The 22,434-nt window shown below is 40.6% G+C and overlaps 1 protein-coding gene and 1 pseudogene across 1 annotated transcript; one reads left to right on the top strand and one right to left on the bottom strand.

Moving 5' to 3' along the window:
- Positions 1–5,336: 5,336 nt before the first annotated feature.
- On the top strand, positions 5,337–5,811 carry LOC116856150 (annotated as a pseudogene).
- Positions 5,812–13,484: 7,673 nt separating this feature from the next.
- Positions 13,485–14,503, bottom strand: LOC116856143 (vomeronasal type-1 receptor 4-like). The gene is given in 2 exon segments (XM_032839421.1): positions 13,485–14,146; positions 14,149–14,503. Coding segments are annotated over 2 exon segments (1,017 nt in total).
- Positions 14,504–22,434: the final 7,931 nt, after the last annotated feature.

The raw sequence follows: 22,434 nt of genomic DNA, 5'->3' as shown, positions 1-22,434 counted from the left end.
ATAATTTGGGCTCTTTACATTCCCTCAACCACCCCTCAACAGAATAACTAGGAGGAACTCCCAACACAAGAAAGAACCAGAGAAAGTGGCCTCTGCCACAGAATTACTGGATATGGATATAACCAAGATGTCAGAAATTGACTTCAGAGGAACAATTATCAAGGTGATATCTAGGCTTAAGAAAAATATTAATGACAATATAGAATCTCTAAGGGCAAAAATGAGATGTAACCAGGCCAAACTTAAAAATGCAATGAATGAAATGCAGTCTAAGCTGGATATGCTGACTGCCACGGTAAACAAGACACAAGAACGAATTAGTGAGATAGAGGATAAAATGATAGAAAAGATAGAAATCGAGGCCACATGGGAAATACAAATTAAAACCCAAAGAATCAAACTGTGAGAGATTAGTGACAGAATGAAACTTTCCAATATTGGAATTATTAGGATCCCTGAAGGGGTGGAGAGAGAGAGACATCTAGAAGATATATGAGCAAATAATACCTGAGAACGTGCCTAATCTGGGGAAGGAAACAAGCATTCGTGTCCAAGAGGCAGAGAGGATCCATCACAAGATCAATGAGAACAAACAGGTGCCACGACATAAAATAGTATAATTTGTAAATCTTAGATTCAAGGAAACAACCTTGAAAGTGGTGAGAGGTAAGAGATTTCCTATGTACAGAGGGAGGAACAATAGAATAACATCAGACCTATCCAAAGAGACCTGGCAAGCCAAAACAGGTGGCAAGACACATTCAGGGTACTAAATGGGAAGAACATGCAGATAAGGATACTTCATCCAGCAAGGCTGTCATTCAGAATGGATGGACAGAGAAGCAGCTTCCAAAAATGGCAGAAATTGAAAGAATATATGACCACCAAGCCAGCCCTGTAAGAAATATTAAGGGGGGTTCTGTAAAAGGGGAAAGACCCAGGAGTGATATAGAACAGAAATTTACAGAGACAATCTATAGAAACAAAGATTTCACAGGCAACACGATGACAATAAAATCATATCTTTCAATAATCACTCTCAACGTGAACCGCCTAATGCTCTCATGAATTGGCACAGGGTTGCAGATCAGATAAAACGACAGGATCCATCCATATGCTGTCTACAAGAGACTCATTTTGAACCTAAAGATACATTCAGACTGAAAGTGAAGGGATGGAGAATCATTTTTAATGCCAACAGACTGCAAAAGAAAACTAGGGTAGCAATTCTCACATCAGACAAATTAGTATAATAAAGGCTGTAGTCAGAGGTACAGAAGGATACTATATCATGCTTAAAGGGTCTATCCAACAAGAGGATCTAACAATTGTAAATATCTATGCCACCAGTATGGGAGCAGCCAATTACACAAGCTTAATCAAAATAAACATATTGATAATAATACGCTAATAATAGGAGATGCAACACTCCACTGTCAGCAATCCACAGATCATCTAAGCAGAAAATCAACAAAGAAACAAGAGCTTTGAATAACAAACTGGACCAGATAGACCTTATAGATATATACAGAAAATTCCATCCTAAGACAACAGAATACTCTTTTTCTTGTATGCACATGGAACTTTCTCCAGAATAGACCACATACTGGGTCACAAATCTGGTCTTAACTGATACCAAATGACTGAGATTATTCCCTGCATAGTCTCAGATGTCAATGCTTTGAAACTGAGACTGGATCACAAGAGAAAGTTTGGAAGAAATTCAAACACTTGAAAGCTAAAGACCATTCTGATTAAGAATGTTTGGGTCAAGCAGGAAATTAAAAAAGAACTTAAGCAATTTATGGAAACCAAGGCGAATGAAAACACATCGGTCCCAAACCAATGGGATACTGCAAAGGCGGTCCTAAGGGGTAAATACATAGCCATCCAAGCCTCACTCAGAAAAAAAAGAAAGAAAGATTCACCAACTTTACACCTTAAAGAACTGGATAAAAAAAAAAACAACAAATGAAATCTAAGCTATGCATGAGAAGAGAAATAATTAAGATTAGAGCAGAGATCAATGAATTATAAAACAGAAATATAGTAGAGCAGATCAACGAAACTAAAAGTTGGTTCTTTGAAAGAATCAATAAGCTCAATAAACCACTGGTCAGATTTATCCAAAAGAAAAGAGAAAGGACCAAAATCAATAAAATTATAAATGAAAGGGGAGAGATCATGACTAAGACCATGGAAATATAGACAATTATCAGAAATTATTATCAACAACTATTAGCCAATAAATTAACCAACCTAGAAGAAATTGATGCCTTCCTGGGAACCTACAAACTACGAAGCTGAAACAGGAAGAAATTTATAACCTGAGTAGACCAATAATCAGTAATAAGATTGAAGCAGTGATCAAAAAACAAGAGTCCAGGACTGATGGATTGCCTAGGGAATTCAACCAAACATTCAAAGAAGAAATAACACCTATTCTCCTGAAGTTGTTTCAAAAAATAGAAACAGAAGGAAAACTTCCAGACTCTTTCTATGAGGCCAGCATTACCTTGATCACAAAATCAGGCAAAGACCCCATCAAAAAGGAGAATTACAAACCAATAACCCTCATGAATATAGATGCCAAAATTCTCAACAAGAACCTAGCTCATAGGATCCAACAGTACATTAAAAGGATTACCCATCACCACCAGGTGGGATTTATGCCTGGGATGCAAGGGTGGCAACATTCGCAAATCAATCAATGTGATAGAACAAATTAATTAGAGAATTTATAGAGAAGAGAAAAGAACCACATGGACCTTTCAATTGATGCAGAAAAATAAAACATCCTTTCCTGATTAAAACTCTTGAGAGTATAGTGATAGAGAGAACATTCGACAATTTCACAAAAACCACCTATGAAAAGCCCACAGTGAATATCATTCTCAATGGGGAAAAGCTGAGAGCCCCCCTCTTTTTAAAAGATTTTATTTATTTGGCAGAGATCACAAGTAGGCAGAGAGGCAGGCTGAGAGGGCGGGGGTGGGGGGCAAGCAGACTCCCTGCCAAGCAGAGAGCCTGATGTGGGGCTCAATCCCAGGACTCTGAGATCATGACCTGAGCCGAAGGCAGAGGCTTAACCCACTGAGCTACCCAGGCGCCCCTGAGAGCTCCTCTCTTAAGATCAGGAACACAAGGATGCCCACTCTCACCACTATTGTTCAACACAGTACTTGGAAGTCCTAGCAACAGCAATCAGACAACAAGAGAAATAAAAGGTATTCCAGTTGGCAAAGAAATCAAACTCTCTCTCTCTCTTTGCAGATGACAAAATACTCTATGTGGAAAACACAAAAGACTCCACTCCTAAATTAGTAGAACTCATACAGCAATTCGGTAATGTGATAGGATGCAAAATCAATGCACAAAAATCAGTTGCTTTCATTTCATTTTATATTAACACTGTAACTGTTGAAACAGAAATTAGAGAATCAATTACATTTACAATAGAACCAAAAAACTTAAGGTCCCTTGGAAGAAACCTAACCAAAGAGGTAAAGGATCTATACTTAAGAAACTACAGAACACTTATGAAGGAAATTGAAGCAGACACAAAAAGATGGAAAATCATTCCATGCTCATAGATTGGATGAATAAACATTGTTAGAATGTCTATGCTGCCCAGAGCAATCTATACTTTCAACACAATCCCAATCAAAATACCATCTGCATTTTTCAAAGCGCTGGAACAGTCTTAAAATTTGTATGGAACCAGAAAAAACCCCGAATCACCAAGGAAATGTTGAAAAAGAAAAACAAAGCTGGGGGCATCATGTTGCCAGATTTCAAGCTATATTAAAAAGCTGTAATCATGAAGACAGTATGGTACTAGACACATAGACCAATGGAACAAAATGGAGAGCCCAGATATGGACACTCAACTCCACAGTCAAATAATATTTGACAAAGTAGGGGAAAATATCCAGTGGAAAAAACAGAGTCTCTTCAATAAATGGTGCTAGGAAAATTGAACAGCTATATACAGAAGAATGAAACTTGACCATTAGCTTAGACCATACACAACGATAAACTCAAAATGGGTGAAAGGCCTCAATGTGAGACAGGAATGCATCAAAATCCTAAGGGAGATCATAGACAGTAACCTCGTTGACATTGGCCACAGCAAATTCTTTCAAGACAGGTCTCCAAAGGCAAGGAAAACAAAAGTGAACACAAACTTTTGGAAAGTCATCAAGATAAAAAGCTTCTGCACAGCAAAGGAAATGGTCAACAAAACTAAGAGGCAGCCCACAGAATGGGAGAAGGTATTTGTAAATGACAGTACACATAAAGGGCTGGTATCCAAGATCTACAAAGAACTTCTCAAACTAAACACCCAAAAAACAAATAATCAAGTCAAAAAATAGGCAGAAGACATGAACAGACACATCTCTAAAGAAGACATACAAATGACTAACAGACACATGAAAAAATGTTCAACATCATTAGCCATTAGGGAAATCCAAATCAGAACCACAATGAGACACCACCTTATACCAGTTGGAATGGCAAAAATTGACAAGACAAGAGACAACAAATGTTGGTGAGGTTGTGGAGAGAGGGGAACCATCTTACACAATTGGTAGAAATACAAGTTGTGCAGCCACTTTGGAAAACAGTGTGGAGATTCCTCAAAATGTTCAAAATAGAGCTACCCTATGACCCAGCAATTGCACTACTGGTAATTCATCCCAAAGATACAGATGTAGTGAAAAGAAGGGCCATATGCACCCCAATGTTCATAGCAGCAATGTCCATAATAGCCAAACTGTGGAAAAAGCCAAGATGCCCTTCAACAGATGCATGGATAAAGAATATATACAATGGATTATTACTCAGTCATCAGAAAGGATGAATACCCAGCTTTTGCATCAACATGGATGGAACCAGGGAACATTATGCTAAGTGAAAAAAGTCAAACAGAGAAAGCTAATTTTATCATATGGTTTCACTTACTTGTGGAACATAAGGAATAGCATGGAGGACTTTAGGAGAAGGAAGAGGAAAGTGAAGGGGGGAGATCAGAGGGGGAGGATGAACCATGAGAGACTATAGACTGGGAATCAAACTGAGGGTTTTGGCAGGGGAGAATGGATGAGCCCAGTGATGGGTATTAAGGAGGGCATGGATTGCATGGAGCACTGGGTATTATATGGAAACAATGAATCATGGAACACTACATCAAAAACTAATGATGTATTGTATGGTGACTAAGATAACATAATAAAACAAATGTTTATAAAATTTTGAAGTGAAGCATGCTAGAACATAGACAGTCGTTACTTTGCACAGTAGTGTTGGGTCATAAAAATGACAATGCACTTTTACGAAGATGGCGCCGAAAGCTAAGAAGGAAGCCCCTGCCCCTCCCAAAGCTGAAGCCAAAGCAAAGGCTTTGAAGGCTAAGAAAGCGGTGCTGAAAGGCGTCCACAGTCACAAAAAAAAGAAGATCCGCACATCACCTACGTTCCGACGACCCAAGACTCTGCGTCTCCGAAGGCAGCCCAAATACCCTCGAAAGAGCGCCCCCAGGAGAAACAAGCTTGATCACTATGCCATCATCAAGTTCTCCCTGACTACTGAGTCAGCCATGAAGAAAATAGAAGACAACAACACACTTGTGTTCATTGTGGATGTCAAGGCCAACAAGCACCAGATCAAACAGGCTGTGAAGAAGCTCTATGACGTTGATGTAGCCAAGGTCAACACCTTAATCAGGCCTGATGGAGAGAAGAAGGCATACGTTCGGCTGGCCCTGACTATGATGCTTTGGATGTTGCCAACAAAATTGGGATCATCTAAACTGAGTCCAGCTGGCTAAATCTAAATACAGTTTTTTCATGATAAAAAAAAATGACAATGCAAGATGAAACCATAAAGCCTTATTACCAACGGGTAAATTACAATGGTTCTGAGACCCTTAAACTTTTTTTCAAACAATAAAAATTCTCTTTCCAACAGAAAAAAAAGAAGATGGTATGTGAGAAATAGATTAGTGTTGTCCTTATACTATAAAGGTGAGAATTCATATGAGTCTCTAATGAAATGATACTGTTGTTAACTTTTGAAAGTATGCATAAAATTTGACACAAAACTAAGAAATAAGGATACAACTTCCAAAAAGGGGTCAACTAGGTAGAATTACAGCATAAACACTATATTTAAAATTCATAACGTTGTTAACACAGATAAAGAGAAAACAACACCCATTAACAATCAATTGTACACATTATATTAACCTTAGACTAATTACTATTTTTATAACTTTGACAGAAAATACACATTAAATATAAAATTATGCTTGTTTCATGAAGAGCATAGAAAAATAACACCATGAGCTTCTAAAAAGTTCTGGAGCTCAGTCTCTGAGGAATGAGTGAGAAGCTTTGGCATCACCCCAGAAGCTGACCATCCTGAGACTCTTTGCATTCGTGTGATAGGGGTGGCACAGCACATATGGGTATATGTGGTTTTGGTCCTTTTAAAAGTATAAGGAGACTAGGCAGTCCACACAAGATGCCTTGGCCAAAATGATCAAAGAGAACCAGAGGGCAGCAGGAAACTGCTTCTGAGAAGGGACAGGATGGGACAACTTTGCCTCTCCCAACAATGGAGTGTAGAACAGTCCTTAGACTCTTGGTCTAGTTTTAGAAGAGGACACCCAGTGGCCTTGTTGAGGAAAAGCTGTGACCTTTCCCAGGGCAACCTGACCCACCAAGTCTCACTCTTATGGCCAAAGATCAGAAGTATCTGTGGTCTCAGCCCATGCTGGCTGCTGGCTGAAATCTTTGTACTTGAAATCCTCTCCATACTGGAGAAAACAGCCAGGGTGAGTACCTAAAGCAGCAGCAGCTCCGAACCACAGAAGAGCAAGATGCTGTTCCCGATGACATCCTGGCAGAGCACGGAGGTCTGCAGCAGCAGGCAGTAGGAGGACAGCATGGTAGATGGGAAGGTCAAGTCCATCCTATTACCAAGTGGCATCTTTCAATGGCAGAGGATTCCTTTTGTACCAAAAAGACTCACACTCCTTTAATTCCAAGTTTCAGGAGAGGTATCACCACATCCACTGCTAGATCAGCTATTGGAGATGGTAGCAGGAGAACTTTGTATAGAAATATGAAGAGTTCCAGCAGGAATAGGTAGCATAATAACAACCACTCAGAAAGAACAGGTTTTCCAGGGGGTGGAGGACAGCCCTTTTCCTCTGGACTGTCACCTGGCAATGCCATCTTCACTCTAATTAGCCCTTTTTTCTTTTCTTTTTTTTTCCCCCAATTCACACATTTATTTTATTTTTTTTATAATCATTTTTTAAAATTTATTTTCAGCATAACAGTATTCATTGTTTTTGTACCACACCCAGTGCTCCATGCAATCTGTGCCCTCTCTAATACCCACCACCTGGTTCCCCCAACCTCCCACCCCGCCCCTCTTCAAACCCTTCAGATTGGGTTGGGTTGGGTATTCATCCTTTCTGATGGAGGCATAATACTCCATAGTGTATATGGACCACATCTTCCTTACCCATTCATCCGTTGAAGGGCATCTTGGTTCTTTCCACAGTTTGGCGACTGTAGCCATTGCTGCTATAAACATTGGGGTACAGATGGCCCTTCTTTTCACTACATCTGTATCCTTGGGGTCAATACCCAGTAGTGCAATTGCAGGGTCATAGGGAAGCTCTATTTTTGATTTCTTGAGGAATCTCCACACTGTTTTCCAACGTGGCTGCACCAATTTGCATTCCCACCAACAGTATAAGAGGGTTCCCCTTTCTCCACATCCCCTCCAACACACGTTGTTTCCTGTCTTGCTAATTTTGGCCATTCTAACTGGTGTAAGGTGATATCTCAATGCGGTTTTAATTAGCCCTTTTTTTAAATTTTTTAAAAAAATTTTTATTTATTTTCAGCATAACAGTATTCATTGTTTTTGCACCACACCCAGTGCTCCATGCAATATGTGCCTCTCCAATACCCACCACCTGGTTCTCCCAATATCCCACCACCTGCCCCTTCAAAACCCTCAGATTGTTTTTCAGAGTCCATAGTCTCTCATGATTCACCTCCCCTTCCAAATTCCCTCAACTCCCTTCTCCTCTCTAACTCCCCTTGTCCTCCATGATATTTGTTATGCTCCACAAATAAGTGAAACCATATGATAATTGACTCTCTCTGCTTGACTTATTTCACTCAGCATAATCTCTTCCAGTCCCGTCCATGTTGCTACAAAAGTTGGGTATTCATCCTTTCTGATGCAGGCATAATACTCCATAGTGGATATGGACCCTCAACTCTATGGTCAAATAATCTTCGACAAAACAGGAAAAAAATATACAGTGGAAAAAAGACAGTCTCTTCAATAAATGGCACTGGGAAAACTGGACAGCTATATGTAGAAGAATGAATCTCGACCATTTTCTTACACTGTAGACAAAGATAAACTCGAAATGGATAAAAGACCTCAACGTGAGACAGGAATCCATCAGAATCCTAGAGGAGAATATAGGCAGTAACCTCTTCGATATCAGCCACAGCAACTTCTTTCAAGATATGTCTCCAAAGGCAAAGGAAACAAAAGCAAAAATGAACTTTTGGGACTTCATCAAAATCAAAAGCTTCTGCACAGCAAAGGAAACAGTCAACAAAACAAAGAGGTAACCCGCGGAATGGGAGACGATATTTGCAAATGACAGTACAGACAAAAGGATGATATCCAGGATCTAATTAGCCCTTTTAAAAGAAAACATGTTTTGCTCTGTCCACAGGATGTTATTTCAGGAGATAATAGCAAAACAAGAGAGTGAAAGTAGGAAAATGAAAAGTGCATTTCATGGATCTTTAACAATCAAATAATCAGCATGGCAATATATACATCAGATCACATAGGCCTTGATTTCATCATTATGTTAACTGGTACTATTGAAAATTTTCCCTAAAGGACAAAGCTCCAATATATTGATTGGTGGATAACAAACATGATTAACTCTACATCTACGTTGTATATTGGCACAGAGATCATACACAATAAATCTCTACTTGCAAAACCATAGGTATGAGTGTGTCAGTATCTATTTTTTCTTCATCTTTGTTGTGCTCTAATTTGAAGAAAATATTTAAGTGTTTCATGTGAGCTACAAATATGGGTTCCACTTCGTGATGCAAACTTCTATATATAATATATAAGTATGTCTGTCTATATAGATGTTTTTTAAACTGTAGAAAATACAGATTGGATATCTATACAGAGATAGACACAGATAAGACACAAGATACATGTAAATAGATATAGACAGACATAGATATATAATCTACAATATTCTACATGTAGATACAGATAAACGAGATATAAACGAGATATAATGAGATACAAACGAGATATAAACAAGATATAAATCTCTCCGAGGCATGCTTGGGTGACTCAGTCCATTGAGGGTCTGAAACTTGGTGTCATCTCAAGTTGTGATCTGGTGGTTGTGGGAAGGAGCCCTGCAGTCAGACCCCATGCTCAGTGCAAAGTTGGCTTCAGATTCCGTCTTCCTCCCCTTCTCCCTCCCCTTTACCCCTCCATGATTGAACACCCATGCTCTCACACTCTCTCTAAAATAAATAAATGAAATCTTTTAAAAAAACATCTTCTACCCCCAAACTACTAGAACTCATACAGCAATTCAGTAACGTGGCAGGATACAAAGTCAATGTACAGAAATCAGTGGCTTTCTTATACACTAACAATGAAAATACAGAAAGGGAAATTAGAGAATCAATTCCATTTACTATAGCACCAAGAATCATAAGATACCTGGGAATAAATCTAACCAAAGAGGTAAAGGATCTGTACTCGAGGGACTACAGAACACTCATGAAAGAAATTGAAGAAGACACAAAAAGATGGAAGACCATTCCTTGCTCTTGGATCGGTAGAATAAACATTGTTAAAATGTCTATACTGCCTAGAGAAATCTATACTTTTAATGCCGTTCCGATAAAAATTCCACTGGTATTTTTTTAACTGTCAAACTGGGATTTATCTTACTGATAAAAATGCCACTGGTATTTTTCACAGAGCTGGAGCAAATAATCCTAAAATTTGTATGGAATCAGAAGAGACCCGAATTGCTAAGGAAACGTTGAAAAAGAAAAACAAAACTGGGGGCATCAGATTGCCTGATTTCAACCTTTACTACAAAGTTGTGATCACCAAGACAGCATGGTACTGGCATAAAAACAGACACATAAACCAGTGGAACAGAGTAGAGAGCCCAGATATGGACCCTCAAATCTATGGTCAAATAATCTTCAGCAAAACAGGAAAAAATATACAGTGGAAAAAAGACAGTCTCTTCAATAAATGGTGCTGGGGAAATTGGACAACTATATGTAGAAGAATGAAACTTGACCATTCTCTTACATCCTATACAAAGATAAACTCAAAATGGATAAAAGACCTCAACGTGAGACAGGAATCCATCAGAATCCTAGAGGAGACATAGGCAGTAACCTCTTTGATATCAGCCACAGCAAATTCTTTCAAGATATGTCTCCAAAGGCAAAGGAAACAAAAGTGAAAATGAACTTTTGGGACATCATCAATATCAAAAGCTTCCACACAGCAAAGGAAACAGTCAACAAAGCGAAGAGGCAACTTGCGGAATGGGAGAAGATATTTGCAAATGACAGTACAGACGAAGGGCTGATATCCAGGATCTATAAAGAGCTTCTCAAACTCAAAACACACACAAAACAGATAATCACGTCAAAAATGGGCAGAAGACATGAACAGACACTTCCCCAACGAAGACATACAAATGGCTAACAGACACATGAAAAAAATGTTCATATCACTAGCCATCAGGGAGATTCAAATTAAAACCATATTGAGATACCACCATACACCACTTAGAATGGCCAAAATTAGCAAGACAGGAAACAACGTGTGTTGGAGGGAATGTGGAGAAAGGGGAACCCTCTTATACTGTTGGTGGGAATGAAAGTTGGTGCAGCTGGAGAACAGTGTGGAGATTCCTCAAGAAATTAAAAATAGAGCTTCCCTATGACCCTGCAATTGCACTACTGGGTATTTACCCCAAGGATACAGATGTAGTGAAAAGAAGGGCCATCTGTACCCCAGCGTTTATAGCAGCAATGGCCACGATTGCCAAACTGTGGAAAGAACCAAGATGCCCTCCAACGGACGAATGGATAAGGAAGATGTGGTCCATATACACTATGGAGTATTAGGCCTCCATCAGAAAGGATGAATACCCAACTTTTGTAGCAACATGGATGGGACTGGAAGAGATTATGCTGAGTGAAATAAGTCAAGCAGAGAGAGTCAATTATCATATGGCTTCACTTAATTGTGGAGCATAACAAATAACATGGAGGACATAGGGAGATGGAGAGGAGAAGAGAGTTGAGGGAAATTGGAAGGGGAGGTGAACCATGAGAGACTATGGACTCTGAAAAATAATCTGAGGGTTTTGAAGGGGTGGAGGGTGGGAGGTTGGGGGAGCCAGGTGGTGGGTATTTTGGAGGGCACATATGGCATGGAGCACTGGATGTGGTGCATAAACAATGAATTCTGTTATGCTGAAAAGAAATTAATAATAATATAAAAAATTAAAAATAGAACTTCCCTATGACCCTGCAATTGCACTACTGGGTATATACCCCAAAGATACAGATGTAGTGAAAAGAAGGGCCATCTGTACCCCAATGTTTATAGCAGCAATGGCCACGGTTGCCAAACTGTAGAAAGAACCAAGATGCCCTTCAACAGATGAATGGATAAGGAAGATGTGGTCCATATACACTATGGAGTATTATGCCTCCATCAGAAAGGATGAATACCCAACTTTTGTAGCAACATGGACGGGACTGGAAGAGATTATGCTGAGTGAAATTAGTTAAGCAGAGAAAGTCAATTATATGGTTTCACTTATTTGTGGAGCATAACAAATATCATGGAGGACAAGGGGAGTTAGAGAGGAGAAGAGAGTTGAGGGAAATTGGAAGGGGAGGTGAACAATGAGAGACTATGGACTCTGAAAAACAATCTGAAGGGTTTGAAGAGGTGGTGGGGGTGGGAGGTTGGGGGAACCAGGTGGTGGGTATTAGAGAGGGCACGGATTGCATGGAGCACTGGGTGTGGTACAAAAACAATGAATACTGTTATGCCAAAAATAAATTAAAAAATGATTAAAAAAAAAAGAATATCGGATGGGGGGGAATCTCCTAAGGGGCACCTGGGTGGCTCAGTGGGTGAAGCCTCTGCCTTCGCCTCAGGTGGTGATCTCAGGGTCCAGGGATTGAGCCAGGTATCTCGCTCTCTGCCCAGCAAGGAGCCTGCTTCTCCCTCTCCTTCAGCCTCCCCCCGTCAGTAAATAAATAAAGTCTTTAAAAAACACACCTCTCCTAAAGTTGAGGAAAATTGAAAATAGGAGCCACAAACTCCACATGAACAGAAAGGATAAATTCACTGGAAGACCCCACCATAAACTAATCTCATCACCTCAGGGACATGAGTGTTCATCACCAAACCCCTTTCTTGCCAACAGGCTCAAATCCCCTTCACAAAGGAGAGAAAGATCTGCCTTCCACAGATGTCAATTCTATGGAATTCATGTCATTTAAAAATTGTTACAATCACCTGATGTTGTTTAAGAGTTAGGTAATATGTAACTCTAAGCTCTCCACTACCCATTTCAGTTCGATCTGTCTGTTTCTACCTGAAAATATTTACAATGCTCATCTCCCAAGCTCCCATGACATCATATATCACATAACTAACTATTGCTCCTCTAGTAGGAAAACTACAAAATGATCACTGGCTCCCCAAAACCGTATTCACTGCCTGAATATCCACTCCAGTACAATTCTCTTCTTTTCACTGATGACGGGTCACTCGCTGATCCATTTTCATGTTCCTTTTCCTACACTTCATTTCCTACTTCAATTCTGGGAAATTTATGTGACAAATTTACCTGACACACTCAAAGACTTCTCTATAATATCCAGATCACTTCAGGACCTGGAGTTTATAATTGCATAGTTTCTGTGATCCTCCACTAACCATCATCAAAACTTCAAACACAGGGGCGCCTGGGTGGCTCAGTGGGTTAAGCCGCTGCCTTCGGCTCAGGTCATGATCTCAGGGTACTGGGATCGAGTCCCGCATCAGGCTCTCTGCTCAGCGGGGAGCCTGCTTCCCCCTCTCTCTCTCTGCCTGCCTCTCTGTCTACTTGTGATCTCTCTCTGTCAAATAAATAAATAAAGTCTTTAAAAAAAAAAAAACTTCAAACACATGAGTATTTATAAGATAATTATATAGTATCACATTACAATTACAATTATGACTTATTGTTAACATTGAAGGAGATGATGTTCTGTTTGCTTCTCATCATTATATTGGGGATCCTAAGGGGGGTGAGTGAATACCAACATTAGGAATAATAAGGAAATTCCTACAATTTACATATTTCTCATAACATGAGGGGATTTTACATTCCTTATGCATGCAAAGCAGACCACGGATATCCTGGGGTCACGGCTCAAGAGCAGAAACGGGCTGAGGATTGGAAAACACAGAGTGATTATCAAACTGGCCTTCAGAATGTACCAGCTGAGATAATCAAAAATACCCAAAATAATACGAAAGATAGAGGAGAGAGTGTTAAAGTAGACAAAGGTGCTCACCAGGAGAAGGATGGTTTTGGTGGCTGTGGACTCTGGTGATGATGAGACGTTCATCTTAAGAATGTGTTGGACCCTCTGCTTGTGTCTGTACAGGTAGAAGACCACGGAGCTGCTGGCCGAGAGCATAAGCCCCAAATATACCACATCAGGGAATGACAACAATGCTACATACAATAGATCATTATTTTTCTCATGACGAAAACTTGAACAGTGCCCGAAACTTTTCCTATTTGTGATGTTTTTGTTCTTCAAAGTGATAGTCATAAACAAAGGATACATGATATTTACCAGTAACTGTATGACCCAGCACAAGACAATTGAAGGGACAATGCACTTGGGAGCTTTCCCTTTAAGTGATGCCCACCTGGAGTTCCTAGGGCTGATGGTGATGGCCTGGAAGATACTCAGGAGACAGGTGGTGCCAATGGACACCCCCCACCCACCCCACGAACATAGAGGAAAAATTTGCATCCAAAATCACTGATGATGTGATAACACGCAAAAGATGACATTGACTCATATAATCCAAGAGAAAACAGGACCAAAATGTTGGCTACAATCAGATTTTTAACAATCAAATCTGTGGACCTTGGCCTACACCCAGTGAAATGAAGGAGGAGATAATGGTAAAGAAGACAGAAGTTCCCCAGGATTCCAATCACAGTCTGTATTAAGATGATCACTCCTACTGCCAGATCCCTGGTGGCCATGCTGACAGTACTCAGTGACTGATATCTGTCTTCTCGGGTAGAGGATCCTGCATGGGAATATGAGGAACGGGCCACACAAATCATGTCATATAATTTAATATTCTACACTTAGCTACACTTCCTACTTTGAAATACTACTAAAAGTTCTTCTGTCATTTAGGGCCTTCCAAGAGTTACATACATAACCATTACCAAACACTTGCATGTGTGAATCGCTGGTTTAATGGCCACCCATGGGGGTCACTTCTTATTTCTCACAGATTCAGGAGGCATTCCTCACTGCATTCCTCATAAAGATGAGGACAACACAGTTACACAGAGGTGAACTGCTTTGTCTAAATTCACTCACCAATTCAGGGTGGGGATTGGAAACTGGATGGGCAGGTCACAAAGTTAGTGCCCTGAATCCATAATATACAAAAATACTAGTCAGCAGTGGTCTTTAGATAAACCAGATCTCAATTTAGTTTTATGTTAGCATCTTGCCATCTGAATTGAGATTGCTGCCTTATTTAAAATTTTGTTTGTATATACCTCCCAGTGTATATGCAAATAATGAATCATGGAACACTATATCAGAAAATAACGAAGTACTGTATGTTGACTAACATAACAATAAAAACGTAAAAATAAGTAAATTTTTGTTAACGATGAGTTTTCACTTATTTAGGAAGACTGTTCTATAATCAAATATGAACTTAAATAAAGCTTTAGACTTAGTAATAAACTATAGATGCACTGACTACAGTACTACAAAGATTCAGGACCCTGCCCCAAAACAAGCTGGACTAAATGAATGCAAGAATGACTCAGAATTAGCACAGCAACAGAATCATTTGCTTTCATTCCAGGAGCAAATGTACAAGTATAGACTCTGCACAAGAAGCACCACTGCCAGATTACAAGTTGTGTAAAGTAGAAACAAAATAACGACTACATTCAGATCATGTATGTATGTACTTATGAATACCTGATGAAATAAAATTAGTAGCTGTAAAGCAAGATCTGTGCAAGATACTGAAATACCAGACATGCAAAATGCAATGTACAGCAAAAACCTTGTATCTTGTAAAAGTGACATAGTTTTTGGATTCGTATTCTAATATTTAATAGCAGCATACACCACACAAGATATATTAGAGCCTAAGAATCATGTCTGAAATGTATTAAGTTCTATTTTTCTTAAATGATGCTTCCCTACTTTAATGGGAAAAGTCCCTCCATAACCAACTGATACACAAGTATTTAATCCATTAAGCACTTCATAGACCCAGAGTTAGAGAAAACATATCCACTCCAGCAACTGTGATCTGACACACTGTGTCTGTTCATGATCACATGATTTCTATACATTCGTCCAAACATTTATGACAAACATGGAGGTATTATGCCTGCACATGTCAAGATCTGCAAATTATGCTATGGCTCCTGTAACAAAGACTCAACAGCAGACTCACTCCAGAACCACAGTCCTCAGGCACATTAAAAATCAGAGATCTCTGGAGAAAATGTTGAACTACTATATTCCTCACCTGAACATAATATAACTCTGTATGGTAAGTAAGTGGAATTAAAATTAACACTTTAAAAAGTCAGTTTTGACGACCCCTCTGATGAAAACACAACAGTCACTGTCAGGGAGGAGTCTACTCTGTGGCCTCAGGAGCCATCAGGGGTGGGTGCTGGTCTAGCATCCACATCTCTCTTTACTGACTCAGCTCCTGCCTCGGGATGGATTCCACCTCCATATCCAGCGTCAGCACTGGACCACATTCATACACAGAAATCCCCCTTTGTCCACTATGCTCCCTTACCTGGACTCCTGAGACAACTCCTTGCCTTCCAGATTGTACCTCTCAGGTAGAAAGATACAGAGAACCCACCAACTTCTTCCTGCTGCCCAACTAGAGGGCTTAGGGTGATGGTCAGAGCAGGCAGTATAGGTGGAAGAGGGGCAGCTGGGCCCTGAGATGGGTTTTTATGACTCTGGGAGCTCCCCTCCCTTCACAACTGCAATTATCATTTCACCTGAAGAAGCATTGGCACTGACAGGCTTGGGAGATGAGAATATTTTTAAAAACCTTTCTCCCAGGTGCCAAGTGTGAAGAACAACTACAAGTTTCTAGCTAGCAACTCTCATGATACTGCTGGCATGTGGGAAAAGGACACAAAGCCTGAGGGGAAATAAGAAGCATGGGTAGAAAATAGGCACTAGGCCAGAGAATGCTGGAGAGGAGAGTGGGTGTGAGGGAGCCAAAGAGCCCAGGGGAAAGGGGCAGGGTGACAGCGTTGAGAGACAGAAGTAATGGTTTCCAAGTTATGAACACATGGTCTCTCAGGAGGAAGGAAGGAAACAACATCTCAGCTGGAACTCATTACTGGTCTGAGAAAGACCTTTTCTCTTTGCTCCCCAATTTCCAGGCTTCTTTCTCATTATCTGGAAAAAACACATTTGTAATGACGCCCTTTTCTATGACATCAACTTACTCCATCTATAATGGGTTGCAATAAATCTCATCAAAATTAATATGCTGAAGTCTTAACTCCCAGTACCTCAGAATATGCCCTTCTTAGGAATTAGGGTCCCTGCAGATGGAATCTGTTAACATGAGGTCAAGTGGAGTAGGTTGGCCACTAGTGCATCATGACTGGTGTCCTTACACAAAGGGGAAATCTGGAGGAAGACAAATTTCATTGGCCACAAACAAAGGACAAAGAGCTGGGAGAGAGGCCTGGAGAGATACACCGACAATGAGGGACATTCGGCAAAACAAAGATAGCATTCCTCAGTACTGTCACTATCACTGAGGACAAAGACAAAGCAAGAGTGGTACCTGATCTTGACTAAAGACTAAAGAATGAAGCCAATAAAAAAATCCCTGACATGACTGGATCCAAGATTCCTGAGAACAAACAAAAATGACATCATTGTGTCACTGCTGGAAATCTGTATATGGACAGTCAGGGAAATGAAGGCATGACACTAGTATTGCTCATACATGTATGATAGTTTTCTTGTGTTAGGAGAATGACCTTGGGGCACCTGGTTGGCTCTGGTGGTGGAAGGTATGACGCTTGATCTCGGGGTTGTGACTTCCAGCCCCATGTTACTTCACAGTTTACTTTTTTCCCCATTTATTTATCTGTGTACAGTTAGCCAACAAATAGTACATCATTAGTTTTTGACGTAGTGTTCAAGGATTCATCAGTTGTGTGTAACACCGAAGTGCTCATCACAACACATGCCCTCCTTAATATCCAACACCTGGTTACCTCATGCCTCACCTCTCTCCCTTCTGTAACCCTCAGTTTCTTTCCCAGAGGCCAGAGTCTTTCATGGTTTGTCACCCTCTCTGAGTTTACTTTTAAACAAATCTTACAAAAAAACAAAAAAAAAAAAGAAAGAATAAAGAAAGGAGAATGCCTTTGACATAAGAAAATAAATATCCAGAGATTACGGTGAAAGTGTCCAGATGTTGGAAAAGTATTGTCACATGTAACAACAAAAGCATATAAACAGATAAAAAGGAATTTGTGATAAAACAGCAATGCTTGGTGAATCTGGATAAAGAGGATGCTTGGCTGTAGGTTTATATTTTTTTCCTTTATATTATCTGTTAATTTTTTTCAACATGCAAAGTGACCATTGAATGACAGGCAGAGATTTGTGGGTACGCAGAAGCTGGGATATGACATGTACAGACATTTGCAAGGACAAGTTCAGAAGTGTAGAGCCATGGTGAGTACAAGCATTAATTGTGGTAAACTGATACCATATCCAGAACCACCGAGACAATCAACATTGGCAATAAGCACCTTGACCAATTCTCCACACCCCTGAGGCATGAGACATCCAATATTCAACTCTATCTTTATTTTTTTTTAATTTCTTTTCAGCCTAACAGTATTCATTGTTTTTGTACCACACCCAGTGCTCCATGCAATCCGTGCCCTCTCTAATACCCACCACCTGGTTCCCCCAACCTCCCACCCCTCGCCCCTCAAAACCCTCAGATTGTTTTTCAGAGTCCATAGTCTCTCATGGTTCACCTCCCCTTCCAATTTCCCTCAACTCCCTTCTCTTCTCCATCTCCCCTTGTCCTCCATGATATTTGTTATGCTCCACAAATAAGTGAAACCATATGATAATTGACTCTCTCTGCTTGACTTATTTCACTCAGCATAATCTCTTCCAGTCCCATCCATGTTGCTACAAAAGTTGGGTATTCATCCTTTCTGATGGAGGCCTAATACTCCATAGTGTATATGGACCACATCTTCCTTATCCATTCGTCCGTTGAAGGGCATCTTGGTTCTTTTCATAGTTTGGTGACCGTGGCCATTGCTGCTATAAACATTGGGGTACAGATGGCCCTTCTTTTCACTACATCTGTATCCTTGGGGTAAATACCCAGTAGTGCAATTGCAGGGTCATGGGGAAGCTCTATTTTTAATTTCTTGAGGAATCTCCATACTGTTCTCCAAAGTGGCTGCACCAACTTGCATTCCCACCAACAGTGTAAGAGGGTTCCCCTTTCTCCACATCCTCTTCAACACATGTTATTTCCTGTCTTGCTAATTTTGGCCATTCTAAGTGGTGTAAGGTGGTATCTCAATGTGGTTTTAATTTGAATCTCCCTGATGGCTAGTGATGATGAACATTTTTTCATCTGATAGCCATTTTTATGTCTTCATTGGAGAAGTGTCTGTTCATATCTTCTGCCCATTTTTTAATATAATTGTCTGTTTTGTGTGTGTTGAGTTTGAGGAGTTCTTTGTAGATCCTGGATATCAACCTTTTGTCTGTACTGTCATTTGCAAATATCTTCTCCCATTCTGTGGGTTGCCACTTTGTTTTGTTGACTGTTTCCTTTGCTGTGCAGAAGCTTTTGATCTTGATGAAATCTCCCATGCTTCTTAACAGCCCTGCCCCTCACTCACATGGCCACACTCTCTCCTCTCCATTTTACCATTTGTTTCCATGACCTCTTTATCCCTTAACTCCAGAGAGTCCAGGATGTGGCACACCCTCAATTTCCATGCCCATGCTGTACTCTTGTGCCATAAGCCCCATGGTGTGCTTAGAACACTCCACACACTATAACTTAGGTGCATTTTACCCACTGATTCTCTCAAACCTAATCTGCTTGTTCTCTGCACCTCCATCTCCTGTGCCCCCTTTCCCTGTGCTCTCACCCAACTCAGGTCCTGCACACCCAAAGTTTCTCACTAGATCCACTCTTCAAGTGGCAAAGCTCAGAGCACGTCTTCTATGTTACACACTTAATATTTCCATTGTGGGCTCTGGTAGGTGAGAAGGAGTCTAAAGGTCAATTAGGATCCTCCTGTTTTTCCTCACAAGTTTGGAGATATGTATGAAACCTCCAGTGACAAACTCGTTAGTGAGAGACATATCCACCTAGTGACCGTATGAGTGACCGTGGGAAAGTCAATGGGATCGCACCATCTGTGGGGGAATGTGCACCGTGAGTGTGCCAGAATGGGGATGTCTGCACGTGGTGAGCATGCATCTGAGTTTGAGAATGACTTACATCCTTAAGTGGCTCTGAATGTCTGAGTTGCACATAGGTCTAAGTAACCCAGTGTGTGTATTTGTATGGTTAGAGAATGGGTTGACAGCCATGTGGGCTCCCTTGCTTGATGAGGCAACTACCGTGGGGGCAGAGAAGAATTCACCTCTTCCAAATGTCACTCAGTAGGTCAAGATGGAAAATAAGCAATTTAGTACCAAACTATGAAAAAGTACATAGTGACTTGAGAAGACAGATTAGCTGTTTCCATAATACTACCTCTATCCCACACTGTTCCTTCCAATGGTAAAAGTACTCCAAGTTATACTACCCCAGATCATGATGTCAACATGTTACCATAGGTAGATACACAGACAAACATGCACATTTTACTGTGAGTCAGTCTGGGGCAGAGTCTGGGAGCTGACCGTTGTATAGAAGAATAAGACTCCCCCAGAGGGAGATCTGGACTTTTCCCTCTGATATTGGGAGGAGACCTCCAGACTCCTGAATCCAATATCTTTGTTTGCTTGGAGGCTTGCCCACCAGACTATCTAACCATGTAGCTGACAATGGACCTTGGGGCCCAAATTCTCCTGTCAGCCTCTGGATGGCTGAAGACCAAATGTATCAACTCACCCTGGGGACAGTATGAAGACTGTCGATCATCCGCAAGGTAAGTCATGTAACTGTAGTAAAAATTTTGGGTACTGAGGCTTGGGTGAGCCTCCGTCACTGGCAATACTCCATGAGTGTTATCCCATATCAACTCAAGAAAGTAACCCTCTATATGACTTTGCAGAAAGAGCACAACTAGAAGATCCACAGTGAGTACTTTTCCTGGACTCTGCCCCGTACGTCTTGTCCCTGTCAGTTGGTCATCTGTTCATTTTCCTGTAATAATCCACAATGAGGAGACAGCTCTCAGGGAGCTCTGTGACCTCCTCTATAGAGATCTATGGATACTGAGTATCATTTTGGGGTCCTCAAACTTGCAATTGGTGTCTTCAGTGAGCGTGGTCTTCTGTGGACTGTCATCCCTCAAATTTCTCAGCTGGAATAAAACTCTCACAGGGGGAAGGGTTGGTAGACATAGACCAAATGGTGAATTTTGATGGTGGAAAATCCAAGGAAGTCATTTTAGCTCTTAAAATTTCTGTTTCTTCTTCTTTTATTTTCTTTTCCAACTTTCTTATTTTACTTTTATGTTTCAATTTGGCATCGTTTTTTCAGTGGTGGCATCAGACCACCACAAATTTTGTTAGGCTGCATCTAGCCTGGGTCATGGTTGACATTTTGGGCTCTGTCCATTCACTCAACCATCCCTCAACAGAATGACTAGGAGGAGGAACTCCCAACAAAGAAAAGAATCAGAGACAATATCCTCTGCCACAGATGTAATGGATATGAAGATAAGCAAGCTGTCAGAGATAGAACCCAGGATAGCAATCATGAAGTCAATAGCTAGGTGTGAAAAAGGCATTAGCGCAATAGAGAATGTCTAAGGGCAGAAATGAGATAGAATCAGGCTGAACTTAAAAATGCTATCCCTGAGATGCAACCTAAACTGGATACTCCAACAGAGAGGGTAAATGAAGCAGAAAAGAGAGTCTAGAACATAAGCTGATAGAAAGGATGGAAGCTAAGGAAAATAGGGATATGCAGCTAATGGCCCATGATAATAGAGAGAGATCAACGATGCCATGAACTGTTCCAATGTCAGAATTACTGGGACCCCTAATGGGGTTTTTCGAGATAGAGGACAAAAGGTATATTTGAGCAAATCATAGATGAGAACTTCCCTAATCTGGGGAAGGAAACAAGCATTTGAGTCCAAGAGGCACAGAGGACATCTATTGAAGTCAAGAAAAATAGATAATCACCCTAACATGTCATAGTGAAGCTTGCAAATCTTAGAGCCTAAGAAGCTATACTGAGTGCAGCTAGGGGGAAGAGATTTTTATGTAGGGAGGGAGGAACATCAGAATAACATCAGACCTATCCACAGGCACCTGGCAAGCCAGAAAGGGTGGGAAAGACACATTCCAGGTACTAAATGAAAAGAACATGCAGCCAAGAATACTTCGCCCAGCAAGGCTGTCATTCAGAACTGATGGAGAGGTAAAGAGCTTTCAGGACAGGCAGAAACTGAAAGAATTATGTGACCACCAATGCAGCCTTGCAGGAAATATTAAGGGGGGTTCTATAATCAAAGAGAAACCCAAGAGTCACAAGACCAGGAGGAAACAGAAAATGTATAGAAAGAAGAACTTTACAGGCAACACAATAGCACTAATTTCATATCTTTCTTTTTTTAATCATTTTTTTTATTTTCAGCATAACAGTATTCATTGTTTTTGTACCACACCCAGTGCTCCATGCAATCCGTGCCCTCTCTAATACCCACCACCTGGTTCCCCCAACCTCCCACCCCCCCACCTCTTCAAACCCTTCAGATTGTTTTTCAGAGTCCATAGTCTCTCA

The sequence above is a fragment of the Lontra canadensis genome, unplaced genomic scaffold (genome assembly GCF_010015895.1).
Source record: "Lontra canadensis isolate GAN:19392208 unplaced genomic scaffold, GSC_riverotter_1.0 scaffold107, whole genome shotgun sequence".
Lineage (NCBI taxonomy): Eukaryota > Metazoa > Chordata > Mammalia > Carnivora > Mustelidae > Lontra > Lontra canadensis.
The sequence above is the reverse complement of the archived record's forward strand: the minus strand, read 5'-3'. Positions and strand labels throughout refer to the sequence as shown.